Source organism: Antennarius striatus, chromosome 17 (assembly GCF_040054535.1).
Source record: "Antennarius striatus isolate MH-2024 chromosome 17, ASM4005453v1, whole genome shotgun sequence".
Taxonomy (NCBI): domain Eukaryota; kingdom Metazoa; phylum Chordata; class Actinopteri; order Lophiiformes; family Antennariidae; genus Antennarius; species Antennarius striatus.
The window spans coordinates 1,599,622-1,621,648 of NC_090792.1; the positions used below are offsets into that span (position 1 = coordinate 1,599,622).

The 22,027-nt window shown below is 43.1% G+C and overlaps 1 protein-coding gene across 2 annotated transcripts in view; it reads right to left on the reverse strand.

The window, feature by feature from the left end:
* The window catches only part of dicer1 (dicer 1, ribonuclease type III), a 37,975-nt gene extending 18,680 nt beyond the window's left edge, over nt 1-19,295 (reverse strand). For both annotated transcript variants that reach the window (XR_011038519.1, XM_068338212.1), the window contains exons 1-16: nt 18,918-19,295; nt 15,767-15,966; nt 15,478-15,640; nt 14,009-14,139; nt 13,203-13,337; nt 11,482-11,642; nt 9,611-9,779; nt 7,626-8,098; nt 5,345-5,477; nt 3,901-4,143; nt 3,622-3,776; nt 3,401-3,533; nt 2,980-3,055; nt 2,757-2,896; nt 1,476-1,655; nt 186-399 (exon numbers count right to left, since the gene is read on the reverse strand). Coding sequence is in view for 1 of the 2 variants with exons in the window: in XM_068338212.1 (XP_068194313.1) it covers nt 186-399; nt 1,476-1,655; nt 2,757-2,896; nt 2,980-3,055; nt 3,401-3,533; nt 3,622-3,776; nt 3,901-4,143; nt 5,345-5,477; nt 7,626-8,098; nt 9,611-9,779; nt 11,482-11,642; nt 13,203-13,337; nt 14,009-14,139; nt 15,478-15,640; nt 15,767-15,880 (2,620 nt within the window). In the remaining variant the exon portion in view is untranslated. The remainder of the gene's footprint in view (nt 1-185; nt 400-1,475; nt 1,656-2,756; nt 2,897-2,979; nt 3,056-3,400; nt 3,534-3,621; nt 3,777-3,900; nt 4,144-5,344; nt 5,478-7,625; nt 8,099-9,610; nt 9,780-11,481; nt 11,643-13,202; nt 13,338-14,008; nt 14,140-15,477; nt 15,641-15,766; nt 15,967-18,917) is intronic.
* Between the last annotated feature and the right edge of the window lie 2,732 nt (nt 19,296-22,027).

The window sequence follows — 22,027 nt, forward strand, 5'->3', positions numbered from 1 at the left end:
AATTATTATATTTCATCATTATTTCATTGCTTAATTTGTTAATGATATTCATATTGTTTTGTTCTATTTTTTGAGTTGCCGTATTGATCGTAATTTATCTACCTGCTTGTAAAGAACAAACACAATGGAGCGTTAGGGTCATAAGGCTAAGGAGGGGAACTGGAACTGATCTGAAGTCTACTCACCAACATTTAGAGGTAGAACGCAGTAAGCAGAGTCAGCCAGTGTCGGCTTGAACTCCAGGGCCGGTTTCTCCAGGCGGAGGATGTGGGAGAAGATGTACTGGTGGAGGCGGGTGATGAGGTTGAGCTGCGCGGCCGTTAGGGTGAAGCCAGATTTTTGCAGCTCAATTGAGATAGTCACCTCACCTGAACGCGTATATACTGGGAAATGGGGGATCTGGACAGGGGGAGGGGGGAGTGACATTTACCATTCTAATAATATCCTGATACAAATTTGAGACGACCAGCACCATCAAAAAATGTCACCATCTACTGAAAAACCTTAATAATAAACCTGTTATTACAGTATTTTCCGCACTATAAGGCCCACTGGATCATAACACACACATTCAATGAATGGCCTATTTTAAAAAAAAATTCATGCATAATTCATACATAAAGTACACTGGATTATGAAGCGCACTGGATTATAAAACGCATCTGACAACTCATCTTCACAGAATGCTCTATTTTAAAACTTTTTTCATACATAAGGCACATTGGATTATAAAAAAATTAGATTAAGGCTTTTATTAAATTAAATGCTTTTAGGTGTCCCTTATAGTGTGGAAAATACTGTATTTGTAAACAGTTTTCTACTCTTGAAAGTAATTTGGATAGCAGCCTAATCCAATCACGATCTACACATGTAAATTTCATAAATTTGTCTATGTACATTTGTAAAGGAGAGCAGCATCCAGTGGCAATAGAGCAAAATATAATCAAATTAAATAGCAAACTACTAAAATACTACAACAAATAAAAATCACCCACAAAATCTAATGGACGTAAATGGCTTTGTGTATTTAAACTGCAGATTATTTTAGTCTAATACTGTATGCGCTGAATTACGAGATTTTAATAGTACTTAAATGGGAAAATGTGCAATACTCTATGTGCATGGTATAAATGAGCTAATTTTGAATTGCGATCAGTGATAACGCGTAAAGCCTTTGGAAGAAGCTTTTTAAAACCTCTTGCAGATGTTATTTTCATTATCCTGCATATGTTAATTTCCATGATACACAAAATTTCAGTTTTCCTATGAGGAAGGCCGCTGAGCCGAGCCGACCTAGCCCTACCCCGCTGTGAAGAAGATGACTTCCCCAGCAAAAGGAAATAACCGCTGAGTAGAGGATTGCACTGGGGCTGTCGGTCTTTTTGATGACTTCGTATCAGAATGGCATCAAACTGAAGTGAAAACATGTTTGTCTCGTCTGAGAGGACTTCCAGGGTTAAAATCGGATCACATACTCGAGGTATGGGTTTGGCAGTCAGGATGCCAAAGCACCTGGTGGTGTCCTCGGGGGGGTAGAGCTTTCTCCTTCGGAAGTTGAGTTCGTCGGGGAGCGGGGTGGTGAGGACCATCCCGATCACGTAAAGGTAGTACGTCTGCTCCGGTAGGGCGTAACTGTCTCGCAGACACTCCGGTATCTGAAGGGGACACAAAGATGAAGGAACACACTTCAACGGACCTGAACAGTACACACACCTCTCTTGGATCATTTTAAAACAGTACAAGAAAACATACATCTCAAGATCAAACCAACATGGTCAACCTGTCTAGGAAATATCCACATTGTCTCTGTGGTGTGGATTAAACATTAAATATTATGTATGTAGTTACACATTCTGAATAGTTTACACTTTCCAAAAAAGCTGATTATGACAGGATGGCAGGTCAGTCAGAATTCTAAATAAATACTATTATATGCAATATAATACTACTTAACATATTCTGAATTTTAAAAGAAAATTAAATATTAGATCTGATGTACTAAAAATAGAAGCAGTCAATTTAATTAAAGGAGAAAAAAAAAGAGTATTCTGTGAAGCCTCGTCTTGCAGGATTTTACACTACACACTACAGCGGCACCCTTTAATCAGCCAATGAGAGTAAATAACTTTAAATAGTTCCTTTCTAATCTATTCACTTCAGAGAGAATCAACACAGCACAAGCAGAAGAACTTTTAAGAAACAGAAAAGAGAATCAAAACGACTGTCTGGAAAGGATGCTGCTGCCGTCACAAGACCCCTGCCTCTGGGTCTGGCCACATTTCTGGGGGGAAAGTCAACTTCTACCATTACCTGACATTACAATGCTGACAGCATCTTGTTATTTTTCCAACCCTTTCAAATGTCCTGCTGGAGTTGTTTAGATTTTTTGTGATTTCAAACCACTTGTGGCTATTATTTGCCTAGTATTGTTACTCCTGCCTGTTTTTTAGTGACGTATACCAGATTGACGTCTGATAGAAGGGTCACCACCTCGAGCCAGGCAGGCCAGAAAGAGGAAACACTTTTTAAAAAAATTTTTGTTATAATTAAGTGAATAAATAGATGCACTAAATGTGTTTAATCCCTGTTAATCTGTTCTCTTGGATCTGCTGCTACTGTGATGGAAAGATTTCAATTACTGTCTCCACAGAAGAATATTGTCTGTAATGTTTGTGTCTCATATATCAACATATCAATAACAGGCCAAAGCTTTCCCACAATGCATTCAAGCACCAAATGTATGAGACAGGATTTACGGCTTTAGGGTAGCACTGCCTCCTCTTGGTGGAGCCAGGTCTGCCTGGTACGCTGGTCTCCTCCTCGTCGTGAAGGTCCAACTCTTCCTCATATTTTACCGTCTCCTTCCCCACTGGCATCAGGTGATCATCCAGCTCACCTGGGGGGAAAAAACAAACACAATAAAACAGAACATTCTGGAAACCTCATCATGCATCTGCGATCCCTCAGTCCTGGTTTTACCTATTTTGTGGAGCTTCTCACAGCAAAGTAGTGCAACTGCTTTTTCTGCCAGTCTGTGACAGTTCATTACAGGACCCTGAAAGACATTCCACAAGAAGAGGTGAAGTTTCAGGCAGACTGCTACAACGGCATGTTGGCGCCCTCTAGTGGTTGTGATCCTTCACTGATCTGATCCTCACTTCATTCATAGTACTCCAATTTTTCCAGCTGACTCCTGATTACTCCTCTGACACAGTGTGTGTAATAAAATTCGAAATACAGTTGGTTTTCCCTTAAGTTTCTATAACTGAGATTACGATTTTGTCTCATTGATGATTTTGGTGTTGAACAGTGCGGTACAAACGTTGACGGTACCATCCCTACTCAGGAGACACCTTCACTTCACACCAAAATTTTCAAAACAAAGATATTTCTTCCTCACCTTGACAGGAATTCGCAGAGGGGAGTTGATGGGCAAGTAGAGCGTGGACTGGAAGTGTCCGGCCTCCGTCTCCACGGTTTTACACTTTGGTGCTAAGTGGGTAAACGGATCACTGGGTAGTCGGGCACAATACCTAAGCAGCAACACAAAAACAACTCTAACAAGAGCTCATTTAAAGCCTTAGCTTTTAATGTTGTGATTCGTCTAACAAGTCGCACAACCTGTTGATGTGTCCTATGGCCGTGTTGATCGTGACCCGGGGACCGCCATCCTCCGACCGAAGCACGTACGGCGGGAGGATGTTGTCGTCGTCCAGCACCTGCTCCACTTCAAACTCACTCACCTCCATCGACTTGGAGCATTTGTTCCTTAAAATCTGATCGAAAACAAAACGACTGTTTCACTTCCTACAACATCAATATTTATTTGTAGGTATTTACACTTTCTGAATTTTTCCAAAAGCATTGATGGATACACTATAATGAATTCCAAGATGTCACCTTCTCTATGGCCTTGTAGGTGGTGAGATCCTCCTCAAAGGACTTGGTCCTCTCACTATCAGCCAGCATGATGTAATTGGAGACCGGGGCTCTGGCTCTGCCTTTAGACTGGACATAGGATCTGTACTCTGTGGGCAGGTCGAAACGCACCACTAGGTTACACTTTGGAATATCCACACCCTCCTCCACGATGCTGGTGGCGATGAGCAGGTTGGTTTCATGAGCCCGAAACTTGCGGAGGACCTGTGAAGGCAGGGGGGGGGTTCTTCTTTAATTACATGTTGACATACATTATTCGTCTCTTTTCTTCATGTCCTCCTCATATCTCCTCAGTAACAACAAATAACAGTCTGGATTGACCAGACTGGAGCCGGACGCCCATCTAGTCACAACACAAATATATATTAAGTTTACTACCCATGTCACACATGAACATGGACGGCAGGACTGAAAATATACTTCATCAAAAAGACCAAAACAGAATCAGCTGAACCATAACGATGAAATCACTTCCGGTCCAGACGCCTGTTTAAATGGGCGTGCCTCTGAGCCCCCTCTATCTACACCGCCCCCGTGCTTACATGCGAACGTGAACACACGTACTACCACCACTCCTATACCTGTCTTTAAACTTTCAGAAACTTCGTTACTACGTATTTCCTTCATATTATTCTCATGTTTTTCATGATATAACTACTCTAGGAATCATACGGCTACTTTCTCAGTAAGCTGATGACTCGTGGTTCTGTGGGGTAAACACGAGACGGTTGATCGAACTGAGACCAGCCGGTAAACGTCAGAGGATTTGTTGAGTGAAACACAAAGTGTTTGGGACAGAAATCAGTGGAGAAAACAACAGATGATCACAGACAGGATGTAATTAAAGCTGAGGTTCCCAACGATCGTCATGGACAATAAGAGATTGCTGGTTAACAACGCCAGGGAGCTAAGCTAAAGCAGTCTATTGAAACATGGGATGTTATCGGAGACGTTAGATGAAACGTGGAGGTTTTTTATTATATTCATGCGGTATGTTGCACTGTTGGCTGTTGGACACCGTCCCTACTTTACGTCCATCTGCTAACCCTACGTGAAGTGGAGGGGGACAAATGGAAGCTAGGACCTGTGTGCAGGTACCTGTCCCAGAATTATTTGCAAAAATACAAGAATTTTGGAGTGGCTGTGAATTAACATCATACTTGAAAAAACGTATTTCAGCTGACTGAGGGGTGCAATGCAGGGTACACTCCAGGCACGATGCCAGTGCACCGCAGTGAAATGAATTTGTTCCATCTTACTTTGACAGGTACCTAGTACGAGAGAACAATATCTGATTGACGTGAAAACATTTGGTAAACGGATTAACACACAAGCATCGCCCATGGATATCAGACGTTCCAACATATTTTACATGAGGGGTAACTGTGCTGAGGTGCCCCTTTACCTCCTCCTGCTTCCTGAATTCCACCTCCATCTGCTTGTTCCGCGGCTGGTTCTTGCCGATGCTGTGGCCTGTGATGAAGTTGCTGCTGATGTAGGCCAGCTCCGGGTCCTGCTTCCCTGCCTCTTTGATCAGACTGAGGGACAAAGAAAGGGACGGTTGTTTTCTGCCTCAGCTAAATGAAGTCATTCCATTGCTGAGGGGTAATAATAATAACAATAACAATAGTAATAGTCATGGATTGGATTTATACAGCGCTTTTCTGAACACTCAAAGATGCTTTACAGTGGGTCCATTATTCATTCACTCCTCATTCATACTTGATGGTACGTTAGATCAGTAGCCACAGCTGCCCCGGGGCAGACTGACGGCAGCCAATTCGCACAAACGGCCCTTCGGACCACCACCAGAACAATCACACACATTCACACACCAGCGACTAACTCCAGTGAGGTACTCACTGATGTCTGAGTGTGTGTGAAAGTGTGTAAATCCCATGCTAAGTAAGCCTGTGATTTCCAGGCTTACCCAGCGTGTTCTGGTTTCCCATAGTCCACTCATGCACTCACAACATACATGACGGTTGAATCTGAAACAACTAGATTCTGTTGAGTCTGAAGACATGTCATTTTTTCTGGAGGTGTACAACTATAACAAAAAGCAATTCCCCCCTGGGTATCTATAAAGTATGTATCAATATAGCACTTTACTCATACTAATAGCAACTATAAATATATAAAAACATGCCATGTGTGTGTGTGTGTGTGTGTGTGTGTGTGTGTGTGTGTGTGTGTGTGTGTGTGTGTGTGTGTGTGTGTGTGTGTGTGTGAATTGTTCCCATGGTTATGTCACGATGGGCACTGATCTGAAAAGAATAATTTTTTTGGGAGTCCTGCGCATTTTTTGTTTTACTGTCAATACAGGAAGTGTTCGCTTTCCAGATTCTATGAGTTGGTAGGGTTAGGAGGACCACATTTTATGTGCAGTGACTTTTTCAAACTAGGACCCTTTTAAAATGTTCTAAGCTGCTAACATGACAGTGATTAAGATCCCATGTAAACAGTTTGTGACACCACCATGTTAATAAAGTATATGTTATAATGATCGCAGGTTGTATGAATGCATACCAAATGAATGTAAAAATTTACATAACATGTAAGTATTTTCAGGGTAGGTATTTTCGGCCGCGGTAATGTTTCCAATGAAATCAGAAATGATGGATGACTTCCTGCCATTTGTTTAGATGCACCAATGAAGGGGTGTGGATCAGAAACTTTATTAAGGAGGAGTCCAGGTGAGAGAGGAAGAGAGGTGGAAATCAGGAATGACATGGTGCCAGGAAGAAATAAATTAAATGAACCACAGAAAACCCTTCTGTTCAGTGGGAGATCTGGTTAAAAGTTGCGCTTGCTGCGTAAAATGGACTTACGGGGAAATGTTTGAGGACTGCAATATTGTTTGGGAAAAGGGGAATTGTTTTTGTGAATTATTTTGTTTGAATGTCTAAAAATACACGGCGCTGAGTGTGTGTAACAAGGGGGGTGTTCGGTTTTCATTATTGTCTCCAATACATCCTTATTTGAGAGACTTGCTTTCGTCCGATAAAAGAACCCCTGAGCGTCTTAACGTAACAGATCAAGGTTGAGTTGTTATAAGTTTGCTGTATAACACTACTGTGGGGGTTAGCTAGCCTCATGAGCTGCCATATGAACCATTAGCATTAGTGTGAATGGTTGTGAAACAATCACTTGTGTCATCAAGAACCGTGGCAAGTGTTCATTTTGATCAAGATATTGAACAATTTTATAGCACACCTTTTCTGCTGAAGTGAGTGCAAATGCATATGATAAAAACTCCATAAATATTTTATATTCTTCTTCTGGGGGGGAGTGGTCCGAGCACACTCGGCTCCTTGGGTGAACAGAGTCGTGGATGAATGCGTAAAGGCTAGTCAGTTTTCTAAAAGCTGACTTACAATTTTGAATTATTCAAAATAGAATTAGCACTCCAAACCACTTATATAATGACTCAAGAGTCAAACTGAACACATAAAGGATGAAAGATGACTGATCTCCCTCTTCCTCAAACAAAGAATGTACCACTTGTACTTGGAGAAAGTCTGAATACTTTGTTAGAAATGAACCATTCAACACTCTGTTCTTTTTAAAGAACTGACATGGGCCAGTCACGACAGATTAAAAGCCACTGACAACCATGCAGAACAGAAGAGAGAAAATTAACATTTCTGAAGCACATCAGAGGAAATATTCATGAAGACGCCTACCGGTTGAGGACGACTGCTGTGTAACGCCTCTCCACGAAGATGATCCCACACAGGATGTTGGTGAACGGTGAGGGAAAGTTGGCTTCAGGCCTCTCTTTGGTTTCCACCTCCTCATCCTCATCTTCATCCTCAGAATCACTCCAGGACACGTAATTGTCCTGGTTGCGGTTGTTGTACCACTCCACACTTTCAAACTGCTGCCGCTCAAAGGGTTTGTATTCATGCAGGATCTCCAGCAGCCGCAGGACCTTCGGGGTGACGAACCTGAGGTCCAGTGAAGCGGGGGAGAAGTGCTCCTCGCAGAGGGCGTGTACTTTGCGGAGGATGGTGTCGGTAAACAGTAGGAACTTGCGGTTTACCTCATCTTGTTCATGTTTAATGTACTTCTGGAGCTCTCGCACCATAATGCCTGCTGCTTTATCTGCACACCAGGCCCCTAGGACCTGCAGCACGGCCCGGCAATCACTCAGGACCTGGATGGGAAAGTGTGTCAATGAGGTTTATCACAGCTTGTTGCTAAAAATCTAAAACCAGTGAGAAGATGGGACAGCCAGCATGGTGCAATTACTGTATACACAAAAAGGAATTCAGATTCAACGTCTACAGTCCAGATCAAAAAAAGGGTGCTGCTGCATAACAAGAAAATAGAATGCAGTTATTCTGCCAGCAGTGTTTACCAAACCAGGCAGCAATATAGCAGAATGATTCTGCATGCAATCGTGTATTTTAAAAAAAGTTAGGAACCACACTCCTTGATGTGACATTATCGGCTTCAAATCCTCAGTAATTATCTTTGAGAGAACAAACTATATATTGTAAAATAAGCTCAATCTGTTCTGTGCCTGTCGAGGATCTTTTTGGAAAGTGACATCTTTTCACATGTCTGACAGTTCAGTAAACAGTTTGCTCTCCACTACTGTGAACATATCTTTTGGACCACAGCAGACAGATAAAACTACTTCTCTAGGGGAATATGTTTTTGTTTGTGAATATTTCGTCCTAAAAGCCAGCTGTGCTCAGGGAGAGGAATGCTGGAACATGTCCTGAGCTCCTGCCCAACAGCACTCGGCTAGGGCCGGTACACCTGGCGCCACAACCAGGTGCTGAAGACGCTTTCTGAAGCCATTAGGAGAGGTATCAGCAGCTACAGCCAGGTGCGCATAACCATCAACACAATCACTTTTGTCAAAGCAGGAGTTCAACCAAAGGCAGGTGGCAAGAAGGCACCAGCAGGGATCCAGGCAACTGCCCAAGAGTGGCAGCTCTCGGTAGACATAGAGATGCGGCTACTGTTCCCCCAGGAATGTCGTCAGCAACGCTCTGAGTTCAGACATCCCTTTGGTCTCAGAGAGCACCGAGAACACCGTGGCATCTCCCAAGGACCACTTGGGAGAGGCCAATGAAAGGAAGAGGACCAAGTATGAACATCTGGTCATCGAATGTCAGGAACTGCAAGGAGCAGAGCCATTCAGCTTTCTCAGCTGCCTCAGACACCTCTGAGGCAGCTGAGAAAGCCTCGAGATGGCTCAGGATCCGGAGAGGAGACCCATGGGGACTGGTGAATGCCACCTCAACACAAGCCACGGCTTGATCAACCGCGGCTGGGTCGCCTGGGCAAGGATGTATAATGTTGCAAGACCCGAAACACCCTATGAATCCAGGATACATTACCGATGATGTGTTCAGGTTGCATCAAAATGTGTATTCTGATGCATATAAGAACTTAAGCTTCTGGTGCCATAGGTTTTCATAGTGGCTTCATGTTATGTCATGTTTCACATCAGATGTGGGAATTACAAAGCTAATTTCACAAAAGCAGCCAAATGGACAGAAAAATGATAAATTTTAATCAATGGAAATTTACCATCCCTGTACAAAGTTAAGCCACACTTACTTTAAATTCGTGATTGCTTTTTTTTACCTTGCACTAAGACACAGGTTTATATCTCAAAGGAATAAAAGAAGTTAAAATTTCTTGCACTGACCTGTTTTGAGATGAACGTGGGATCACGGTCCTCTCTGGCAAATGAAATGTTGCAGTCATTCAGGAAGTGAAGAGCTTCTTCCAGCTCTGCCTGCAGACGAGAACAGAGACCACTCTTATCCAAGTAAGGACCACAGTCCAGCACTACTTCTCTTGGCTGAGACGCATATCTGAAATGTATACAGTACAATTAACATATTAGAGTTCAGCAACAATCCAGTTGACCGTCTAGAAAACACATCAGTCAGTTCACAGTTCAGAAAGAGTGTGACATGCAAGGCAAAATTTTCTTATTTCAAAGAACTTATTTTCAATAATTTTCTTTACACATAATTATTTTGGGGATTGCTACTGGGCCAAGGATGGACCCTTGTGGGACACCAGAGGTGCCCGGGCTTTTTAGCACAGTCTTGTCCATTAGATAAGATGTGACCCAGCTCAGACCGGTGTGACAAAGTCTGGTGTGACCAAGTCTGGTGTCAGTACGGAGGTGGTTGAAGAGTACATGTCGGTTGATGAGTGTCAAACAGCTGCAGTCAGGTTGAACAGGATGAGCAGGGAGGGGAAACCGGCAACAGCAGAAATAAAAAGTTCACTAGTGACCAGGGCAATCTGTTTGTTGGGCAGTGCAGAAACCAGACAGGAACTTCTCATACAGGGAGTGAAACCCCAGATTGTCTAAAAGCTCTGTGGAAACAACTTTTTGTTGGTAGGGTAATGGACATTGATTAGACAGGATCTTTGGTTCCAGGTTGGGTTTCTTTCAGAAGTAGTTTGGTAGCTGCACTTCTGAGTGAAAATTGAATATGGCAAGATGGCAACAGGGCGGGCATGGTGGTGCAGTGGGTAGCGCTGTCGCTGTACAGCAGGGTGGTTCCTGATTTGCATCCCGCTCTGTGTGGAGTTTGAAAGTTACCCCCGTGTCTGCGTGGGTTTTCTCTGGGTTCTTGGGCTTCCTCCCACCTCCAAGAACATGCTCTTCAGGGAACTGGCCGGTCCCAAATTAATCAGAGGTTGTGGGTATATGGTTGTCTGCATCGTTGTGTGGCGCCGTGGTGCAGAGTTTCCCCTGCCTCACGCCCAAAGCCAACTGGGATAGGCTCTAGCTCCCCGCGACCCACTACAGTGGATGGAGCGGTAAGAAGATGAATGACGATGGCAACACTTAGTCCAAGTAAGATACTTCTGATGTTATCCCCGGTTCAGGAGGGGCTTGAAACTAAGAATGCAACACTGTACAACACACCAGCACTGTAGTCCATATCCCAGACATGAGCCTGGCACCAGCCTTAGCCTTCTCCTTGGGAAGTTCACCAAAGGTCTGTAATCAGATTTGCTTTGCTGTTGCTTGTGCACCTTTTCCTACCTTACCATTCCAGCAAGAGTCTTCTGGACAACTGTTAAGTCAACGGTCTCCTTCATAATTGCGGTAGTGTGCAATGAAATTCACAGAGAGATTTGTGGTATTCATATAGCATAAGTAGAGATGTATTGATATTTTGATGTTTTATTGATTTTTTTTTAGCTGTAGGCCATATGAAATCAATATGAAATTTTGTTAGATGAACTTCTATGATGCTCTTGGTTTGTTGACAGTGATATTATGGTCTGTAGGTGGTGATAATACAGCCTATAGATGGAGATTGAGAAAAGCTGATAATCAACTTTCAGACTAGAGCTTTTCAAGCAGCGGTGAACCTCTCCCCATCTTTACATGTGTATGGCTGAAGAATCGGAGGGGGGCCCTTTATTCTCGGCCATTATACTGCTACCAAATGAAACGCTTACCTATAGAATAAATCAATCAGGTGTTTCTAAGCATTTTTCATTTATACCCATACATACAGATGTGTATATCTGTACATCTAGTACCTGTCTAGCACCACAAGGTCAGTGGCAGTTTCGGCATTGCTCCTCAGGATTCTCTCCAGATTCTGGATCTTCTGCTCTAGTTCTGATGGGTCACACTTTCCATTAAGGATCGAGGCTGTGAGACCCAGGATTCGAGGGCTACAGGAGCAGCCCTCAAACAGCTGTAGAATGAGAGAGAAGAACAGATAGATGAGTCACAGCGACCCTTGCTCTAGTTAGACACCCTGACCCTCCACTGGCTACAGCCTGGACTCGTTAGCCTCAGTCCGGCTGATACACGTTTGACCTCTGCTAGCCTCAGCCCGCCCGGCCTTCCACCTGCTTCAGCTTGGGCTTCTCCAGCAGCATGAACCCCTGCTAACTAGCTGGATGAGGGCACTATTCTAGAATTTTCTAGCATGCTCCCGCAGGTGACTTTACATCTCCCAAGTTATAACGGGGTAAACCCACAAATGTAAACAACTGCAGACTAATTTCTAAATTGTGTTTTAGCTAAATTGTTTGACAGCTAAAGGAATGTTTAGACTCAAATAAGATTTTTATCCCCGTGCCAATCTGGTCTTAGAAAATAACAAGTACTGTTACAGCTGTTGAAGGTCCTGAATGATTTTATTACTGTCCTCTGGACAGCAAAAAATTATTGCTTGATATGAACCTGCTTCGTTTGTCAACTGTCTATCCAACAGACCTCTGAACTACGTCTTCTCTGCTGGGTAATATCAAACGGTTGCTCCAAGTTTCGGTTCTAGGACCCGTTTTATTTTCAATCTTCAAAAACAATCTTTGCAACAACTTGTCAAATTCAATATACTATTTATATGCAGACGACGCCATGACTTATTGTTGTTTAACCTCACTCACTCAGGGGATTGAGTTTTGACAAGCTACGTTTAAAGTTATCCAGTCTCATTTATATGATCTTAAGCACACGGTTTTCTCTCAAACAAACGCGCTGCCATGGAATGTTATAAAATATATCATCCAAAGAAAAAACAATAGAGCAGGTTTTAAATTACAAGTACTGGGTTTTATACTAGATCAGATCTTCTATTACTGCTCATTCAATTAAATGGTCACTAAACTGAGGGTGAACCTTGGATTTTTTTTGCAAAAAGAACCTGCTTTTCTCTCAGGGTAAGAGATAAATTAATGAAGTGATCTTCTTGCCCATTCTTGACTACGTGGACGTACTATTTTTGTGTAACATGTATGACCAGTGTATCATACAAATGTCACCAGTTCACAGACACCGTTTTTCATTCAGCACTGAGATATGTCACTGGCTGTAGTCGTCTCACCCACCAACGCGACTTGTCTATGAACTCAAACCTGCCTTTTGTGGGCGCTAACAGATATAAAAACAAGCTGACGCTAATATATAGGGTGAGAGACAGTGTGAGATCATTCAGGTTGCACAGAATTCGAAGGTTTTTCAACAAACCAAGTGGAGATATCTCAAGTTGGACAGATTGTTAGAGACTAACACATGGGCAGGGCTCAAGCCTCACGGAAAACATTACGCCTGCCGTGGAGCACGAGACCATCCCTCTTGCTGCATTGCCATGAAGAAGAAAAGTTATTATGTAATATTATGTCAAAAGTTATAAAAAAGAATAATTCCACATATCAGTACAATCTCAGATTTTGTCCTGTCCATTAGGTTCTAACCCCTAATGCAGCTGATTTGCAGAGCTGTACTATTGACGAAAACACAAACTCACCTTCATTATCTCACAATATGCGTGGTCTGTGATGGCCAGGTGACAATCATCAAAAACCACCAAGTTGACTTTAGACAACTGCAAGATTTTATCCTTCAGACTGTGCAGAAAAATATGACAAGTCATGACCAGCACCTGTATGAGAGACAGTTGAGAATGGCAGGAGAAACATGAACACAATTGTCAGCAGAGACTTGTATTTCATTGTGACTACTACAAATAGCAGTGACTTCTTGGAACAAGGTGACCTAACTGTGTGCTTTGCTGAAGCGTCTTACACCACGACTCTACCAAAGTGTTATTGCTACAGTAGCCTTGTCAAATATACTCAAACAACAAGATGCTAATAAATTTATCTTGACCCAGAACAGTTTCTGAATCCCAGATATAGACCTGCAGGCCTTTGGCACCTACAACGTTATGTGAGATGGGCTCTAAGGACAGTAGGTTTTAGGAAGACAGTTGGATTAGATGGGATTACAAACATGTTTTGAGGACCAACAGAATTGCTTGGTTCAGTACTTCACTTCTGGACATGCAGGACATTTACACTAGCAGAAGAATCAGGGCTCTCATTATCCAGACAGACTCCAGGCACGCTGGATATAAGCTATTTAGATTACTGAGGCCAAGGAAGTTTCTCCACAACCTGACATAATTCTGGACAACACGCAACATGTGATCATGGTGCTAGTACAAATTCCATAACAGACACAAAGTTGCTTCATTCATCCCACAGGGCAGCCCTTAATGAAGGTAGCGTTAAAAAAACTCATTTTGTAAAAATTCATTGTTATTGAGCCCACCTGGTTCTCCATTATCTCTTGACTCCATCGTTCATCAGTCCATAATTTGGTCTCCTCCAATTCAGTGTACTCTCCCACTAGCAGGTCCGAGTGAGTCCTGACTGTAGCTGCTTGCTGAACGACAGACACAGCTGGACAACGTAGAGCAGATACAGTTAGCTACTAGGAAAAGATTCAAGACCAATCACTCCAAAACTTCCACAAGGTATTCAAAAATCAATAACCTCTGATGTAGTGTGTATAAATCCATAGTAGGTATACATAAAGCTTGTAATATACTTGTAATATAACTCAGTATGTACATACTGTGTACAGTATGTACAAACTGAATTAAACTCTAGAAACGTAATGGGATGGACAGCATTCTGGAACCTATTATCAAATCCAATTTGAACATTGGTGGGGCATAAATAGTAAGGATGGTATTTCAAGCAAATCCTCAATGTTTGCTCCATTGAGTACAGTTTTAAAAGATGGTAGCCTTTTGATAAAATAGTTTAGCTTGACAGTGTCGCTATTGCACCTCATTTATTTGTCTGTTTAAGGGTTGCACATAAGACATTTTGCTAGCTGCAGAGTGTGTGCTGAAGGTTCAGTGCTACATCCATTTTCACTAAGGCTACAGGACGTGAACATTTTAATTATGGGGTATTGACCAAAGTCCACTAATTAATCAGATAAAATATTTTACCTACAGACCTATTATGAATATACAAGAGAAAATAAGACATTTTACTTAATGAACATTTTTAGAGAAAAATTTTATTTAAGATCAACTGTACATAGTTAAAAACTGCTATTTTTGTGGTTCACTAGTTCAGTCTTTCAATGAACACACATCAAGATATTCTCCTTCACTTTTGATTTGAAATGCTCCAGAACCTTGGACATTTTCTGTTGTTTTTTCCCAGACATTTCTTTTATCAACTTTTATCATCACTTATATCTTCATGTCTTCCCTTTCTACTTTCCCAAAACAAAGCACGCCCACTTCCTGTTTGTGAGGGACATAAGTGTGTTGTCACACGAAAATACTGTAATCCAGAGCACTGTGACTTTACCCTTAAATAAACTATTCCCTGCAACAGAGGATATTCTTTGATAATTTTTGCAACTGAGGTTTCAGCCCTACCTACTAGAAATCCATGATGTAGTGAAGCTGCGCAGCTAGAAGCGCAAATAAGCGAGGGATTACTGTACCTTGTTAAAAAATTTATAAGCAGTTTGTATTTGTCACCTTTCTGTAACAGAACTGCAATACAACTGCCAGCACAGCTACAAGGCACCAAGCACTAGGTAAAAGACTTACTACGTAATATTGTTTAAAAATAAACACAGTGGATTCAGTGGAACATCAAAAGTATTAGCAGGCATAGAGGTTGCAGAGGACAGGGTTACATGGAGGCAACTGATTCACTGTGGCTACCCCTGAACGGAAAAACCGAAAGGAAAAGAAGAAGGACAGGTACCTGTGTTCCCAAGAAAAATAGTCCTTTTCGCATTTTCATGATAGTGTCCACGGATTTGGTGGGAGAGCTCTTTTGTTAAAAGTACTGCGATAAAGGTCTTCCCTGAGCCAGTATTCAAGCAGACGATAGTATTGTGTTCAAGAGCTGCTTCAAGAAGTTCTACCTGTGGAGGAAATCAACAAATATTTTCAACAAAAATAGCAATGGTTACATCCCAATGAGATGTGTCAGCCTGTACGTACATTCAACAATACAACAGCTAGTAAATACACACACATATGGCTCTTACCTGATATTTCCTCGGTGTATAGATGTTATCATGGATAGCTTCCTGCTGCCATGGCAGACCAAAGAAAGGCCCCATGGGCGAAGTGGCAGGGGTGACCAGTTGTAGGCCTGCCATGTTTCAAAATGGTGGAGGTGAGGGACTGGGCTCCTCCAGCTGTCCACTTTATCTCATTTCATTGCCCTCTTCTTTACACAAGTTCCCTGACAAATGAGATGAAAATGTCGTGTTAATGTAAGGCTGATATAACTGAGATGGGTAGGGATTGGTGCGCTGAGGCAGTATGGCAGGTCATTTTAACATCCTGCAGCGGACTGATCACAGCAGATGATTCTAAATTGCCTGTAAGTGTGAGCGTGTGCATCAGTGGTTGTTTGTCTTTCATGTGGCTCTGCGATGCCCCAGCAACGCATCTGGAGCGTGTCAACATGCACTGACACAACTACAATAACTAAAAGGCAATGGAAAAAAAAGGTCACACCTCTACAGCATCTAAAGACAATCTAATGAAAAGTTCCAGCATGACTTCCATCTTAAACTACACAATCCAATGGTTACCTCGGTGGGTAATTTTTTTTTTTTAATACAGTGCGATCACGCATCAACGATTGTCACTACACCTCATTGCGAATTTTTGGTCGGCAGTCACGTGATATCGTAAGCGCATTCTATTGGCTGATGGCATCCTGAAGTGCACTCGTTCCATCAGACTCGGACTTTTGTGAGACACAAAAGTGCTTTAAACAGTCTATCAGAGAGTGGGAAAAGGTAATACAGATAGAAAGTGGTTTAATATCAGTATGGGGAGGGTTCATATATGTTTAAATTACAGTAAATAATAAGATAGATTGCAATCTCAATCACGGATTCCTCAATCACGTGTGGTTCCTGGAACGCATTGACCGCAAAGACCGAGGGCGCACTGTACTTTATTGATACTAATGAGGGGAAATTGTTCTCTGCATTTGACCCATTCCTGAGGAGCACTGGGGAGCCCTTATCATGCCCAGTGATCATGACCAGGAAGAGAAAACAGAAACAAAGAGGTGCAAAAAAAGAACAGACACCACATATGAAACAACAGAGAATATACAAGGTGTGGATTACTGGAATTTGAAACGAAAAGAAAACAGACACCATCGTTTCTTAGCTTAGCACCATAGAACCGCAACGCAGCAGCATCTCAACCAAAAACATACAGTCCATACACCCACAAGGTAGAGTAATGACATATAAGACGTAGAATTTAACAGATGTTTGCCAGATGGGAATCAGACTCGTAAAGAATTTAATAATGGTAACATTTTATGAATGGTTAAGAACATGAACTGTGAGGAGAGTCCAACTGCTAAAATATCATTTTCATGCCATTTTCAACTTTCAGTAACTTGTAAATCATTTCATACTGTTCTAATTCATAATTTCCAGCTTTGTTTGAATAAAGTTTGTTCATAAAACTAAGGAAAAAATTACTCTCAAAGTAATATTAATAAAATACCACATTATTACCTTGAGATAAGGACTGATGTTACTACAGGTGTTGAACAACTAATTGACGAGTTGTCTGTCATTTACTTTTACGTTAACTTTGTTTATCTGCGTAAACCATGTGAAAGAATTATTTCGAGTAACATCTCAGGAGGACACACATTTTTTCCCATGGAGAGCAATAAGATTTTTTATTGTATTGCTTCTGTTTTATAGTAACACAAAATGCAGTGTTGTCCCTAACCCTAGCAGCATGTGTAAACTAGAATCAACCATGTCAATCAAACACAAAACTGTACATGTCAATAGGATGGTAGTGACGTTCATATCAGTACCCACAATCCTGTTTGGCTTTTACTCCACCTCAACATGGAACAAAATACTTTTCTTTCATGTCTTTGCCACATGTAAGACAAACAACCACTATTACACCTTCACTGTAAAGGTGTAATGAAGGTGTAAAAGGGTATCAGTTTGTTCCACTTGTGTGTGCTGGTAGTAAAGGTGTGAAACAGGGTTCTGTGGTTGCAACAAGAAGTCCATTATTAGAGAAAAAAACAGAACCAAGTAACACCACCAGGAACCAGGTATATTGGAAACTACATTGGCTTCTGCCTTCACTGTTGGGTTGTGTCACACCTCTGAATGGCCTCACTGAGGCGGACCTGTGACACCATGGCTGGTCCAGTCTGACCTTGTTCTGATGCTGTTGCACAAAGTCTGTCTGAAAATGTGAAATGTTTACCCCCTTAGGCAAGAGAGGAAATCAACCAACCAGTTTCTGATTTCTATTATTCAAAAAGTATCTAATATATAATAAAGCATCTATCTGTCCCCACCTGACATGAAAACTTGTTTTGGAACTCAAAATCTGTTCCTTCACAACATGTAGCTAAAAACAGTACACTCTGATCTTTTTATAACCATAAAGAAAAGATACAAAATAAGTGGTGGAAACGGCTTCAGATCCACATGCTGTCAACCCCTGGACCCTGTTTTTAAACAGAGTACCAGCGTCTTTTCCTTCAATGGGTGGGAGAAGAGAGAAAACTGAGAACATAAAACATAATGTCCCACATCCTGACCGGCATCATCCATTTTCACTGCATCATGTCAAATGGTTGTTAGGGCTCTAAGGCCCGGCTCAGCTTCATGAGCTCCACACAGGTAAACTGGAGCCAATGGTCAATCCCATGCAACATAAACGCCCTCTCCGAAAACATGAGGAACAATTCCTGGTAAGTGAACGTTACACCATTAATGTCAACAGGGGACACAAAACTGTGAAAAACTACACTGTGATGGGAACCTAAACGCAGCATTCACCGAGGTAACAACCTAGCTTAGCACGGCTAGCGACGGTAAAGCCCTGGAGCTAGTGCCCGACTGGAACCTGTTACTGACCGCCTCTGTTACCGGCCGAAGGCCTACATGTCTGGATGTGTCAGCCCGGACACGACGGCATGATTCGTGGAGCTAAAGCTGGGCTGGGCTTCTCCGTTAGTTCCCAGTTTAACGCACACAGCCTCCGTGGTCACTCAGCCACCACGCACCATCACCTGCCAGCTCGGGAGCTAGCTGGCTAAAGCTAGCGGGGCGAAAACAACAAGAAGAGTGGCGCTTTTCAAGAAACACACAATCAAAAATAGTCGGGACTCAATCTCACCTGATGCCGTTTTTTTTTAGCTGCTGGTCTGGGTTAAACAGATGTGGATTCGTTCGCTGGATAACGTGACTGCCATTCGCTTCGTGAGTCTCGCGTCGGGGCGGCTCTTCCACGGACGGACCACTTCCTGTCAACGAGCCGTTGGTTCGCCACAACGTCTACGTAAACTACGTAAATGTCCATCACAGTCTACGACACCAACGTAAAGTTCGTACGGCCCGTCTCCATGGATGTGCGGAAGGAGCGCAGGGGGCATTCCAGAGGGGGGGTTCAAGGGGAACTTCCGAATCTTTTAACGCCGAGAAGCGGGACAAGATGGCGGACTAAAGAAATGTACATGTCCGGTCAGAAGTCCGTCCGGTAAGTTTATTAATTAGACGTCAACACAGGCAAAATGACACGATGTTGTTACAGGAAATTATTTAATACAGCAAAAGAAAATTAAAAAAAAAAAAAAAGTCCCTCTCACCCTTGTGGGGTGGTATCTGTGTCATCCTCAAGCTCGGGTCCTCTACCAGACCCCTGGGAGTCTGAGGGTTCTGTCAGTATCTTATCTGTTCCTAGGACTGCGCTCTTCTGGACTGAGGCTTCAGATGTTGTTCCAGGAATCTGCTGGAGCCACTCTTCCAGTTTGGGGGTCACTGCCCCAAGTGCTCCTACTACCACGGGGACCACATTAACCTTGACCTTCCACATCTGTTCCAGCTGTTCTTTCAACCCTTGATATTTCTCAATCTTTTCATGTTCCTTCTTCCTGATGTTGGCATCAGCTGGAATCTCCACATCTATCACCACTGCTCTCTTCTGCTCTTTGTCCATCACCACTATGTCCGGTTTGTTAGCCAGTAGCTGTTTGTCGGTCTGGAAGCTGAAGTCCCACAGGATCTTAGCCTTGCCGTTCTCAACCACCTTCGGTGGTATGTCCCATTGGGATTTGGGTACTTCTAGTCCGTACCGGGTACAGATGTTCCTGTACACTATCACAGCTACTTGGTTGTGCCTTTCCATGTATGCTGAGCTGGCGAGCATCTTACACCCTGCTAACACATGCTGGACTGACTCTGGGGCTTCTTTACATAGCCTGCACCTTGGGTCAGATCTACTGTGGTAGATATTGGCCTCTATTGCCCTTGTACTTAGGGCCTGTTCTTGTGCTGCCATGATCAGTGCCTCTGTGCTGTCTGTCAGTCCAGCTTTATTCAGCCATTGGTAGGTCTTCTTGATATCAGCCACTTCCTCTATCTGACGGTGGTACATGCCGTGTAGGGGCTTGTCCCTCCATGCTGTCTCCTCCTCCTCCTCTTCCTCCTCAGGTTTCTGCTGTCTAAGGCATTCACTGAGCAGTTCATCTGTTGGGGCCATCTTCCTGATGTACTCTTGGATTTTTGATGTCTCATCCTGGACAGTGGCCCTGATGCTCACTAGTCCTCGGCCTCCCTCTTTCCGCTTAGTGTACAGCCTCAGGATGCTGGACTTGGGGTGAAACCCTCCATGCATGGTGAGGAGCTTTCTAGTCTTGATATCTGTGGCTTCTATCTCCTCCTTTGGCCAGCTTATGATCCCAGCGGGGTATCTGATGACTGGCAGTGCATACATGTTGATGGCTCGGACCTTGTTCTTACCATTCAGCTGACTTCTCAGGACTTGCCTTACTCTCTGGAGGTATTTGGCTGTGGATGACTTCCTTGCGGCCTCCTCATGGTTGCCATTAGCCTGTGGTATTCCAAGGTATTTGTAGCTGTCCTTGATGTCTTCTATCCTGCCCCCTGGTAGGTCGACCCCTTCAGTTCTGATCATCTTGCCTCTTCTTGATACCATCCGGCCACATTTGTCTAATCCGAATGACATCCCTATGTCGTCGCTGTAGATCCTGGTGGTGTGGATCAGTGAGTCAATTTCTCGCTCATTCCTGGCATACAGCTTGATGTCATCCATGTAGAGGAGATGGCTGATTGTTGTCCCACTTCAGAATCGGTATCCGTAGCCGCTCTTTGTGATGATGTGACTGAGGGGGTTCAGGCCTATGCAGAACAGCAGTGGTGATAGTGCATCCCCTTGGTATATGCCGCACTTGATGTTAACTTGGGCAATTGGCTTGGAGTTAGTCCCCAGGGTTGTCTTCCACTTCCCCATTGAGTTCTTGATGAAGGCTCTTAGTGTCCTGTTGATCTTGTACAGTTCCAGACATTCCAGTATCCACGTGTGTGGCATTGAGTCGTAGGCTTTCTGCCAGTCAATCCAGGCGGTGCACAAGTTGGTCTGCCTATTCTTACAGTCTCTGTGTACTGCTCTGTCCACCAGTAGCTGGTGCTTGGCTCCCCTGGTGTTATTACCAACTCCTTTCTGTGTCCCACTCATATATTGATCCATGTGCCTACTCATCTTAGCTGCCATGATGCCTGACTGGAGCTTCCATGTTGTACTGAGACAGGTTATTGGCCGGTAGTTGGATGGGGTAGATTCCTTCTGTGGGTCTTTCATGATCAGGACTGTCCTGATATATATATATATATCTATGACGCTGTCTCGTGTCCGTTTACAAACTGCTGTTAGTTGTTTTATTTTTTGTTTGTTATTGATGAGGTTGTGGGTCTTGTGGGGATAATTGGTGCGCGGGTAGGAATCAATATTGTCCGGGTTAGGTTTCTGCCTGGAAGCATTAAAAAATATTTGACGCTTGAACTCTGAAAGTTTCGCTATTTGAAGTTATCTAATGGTTGGGTTAACTCAATTAATCAGCTTGTATTTGTAAAGCACTCAATCACATCAACAGACATTTCGAAGCGTTACTGGAAATCTAACTTAAAGGGGCGTGTCTGACTTTTGATGAGCAGGAAGTGACATCAGTGCATCGTTCACGTCAGTGTGTTGGAATACCTCAGCGGATTAAAACTGGGTTTAGACTCTACACCCCCCAGGAGAAAATTCATTCAGCAGAGGTAAAGCAGTAAAAACCATAGGGGGGTTGATCCCCCCCATCCCTCCCAATAACAATTAGCACCCTGTGTGTGTGTGTGTGTGTGTGTGTGTGTGTGTGTGTGCGTATTTGAATCTGAGCAGATGAAGCTCCCAGTGGAGAGCGTAGCACCAAGCTATTTTTAGGCAGGATA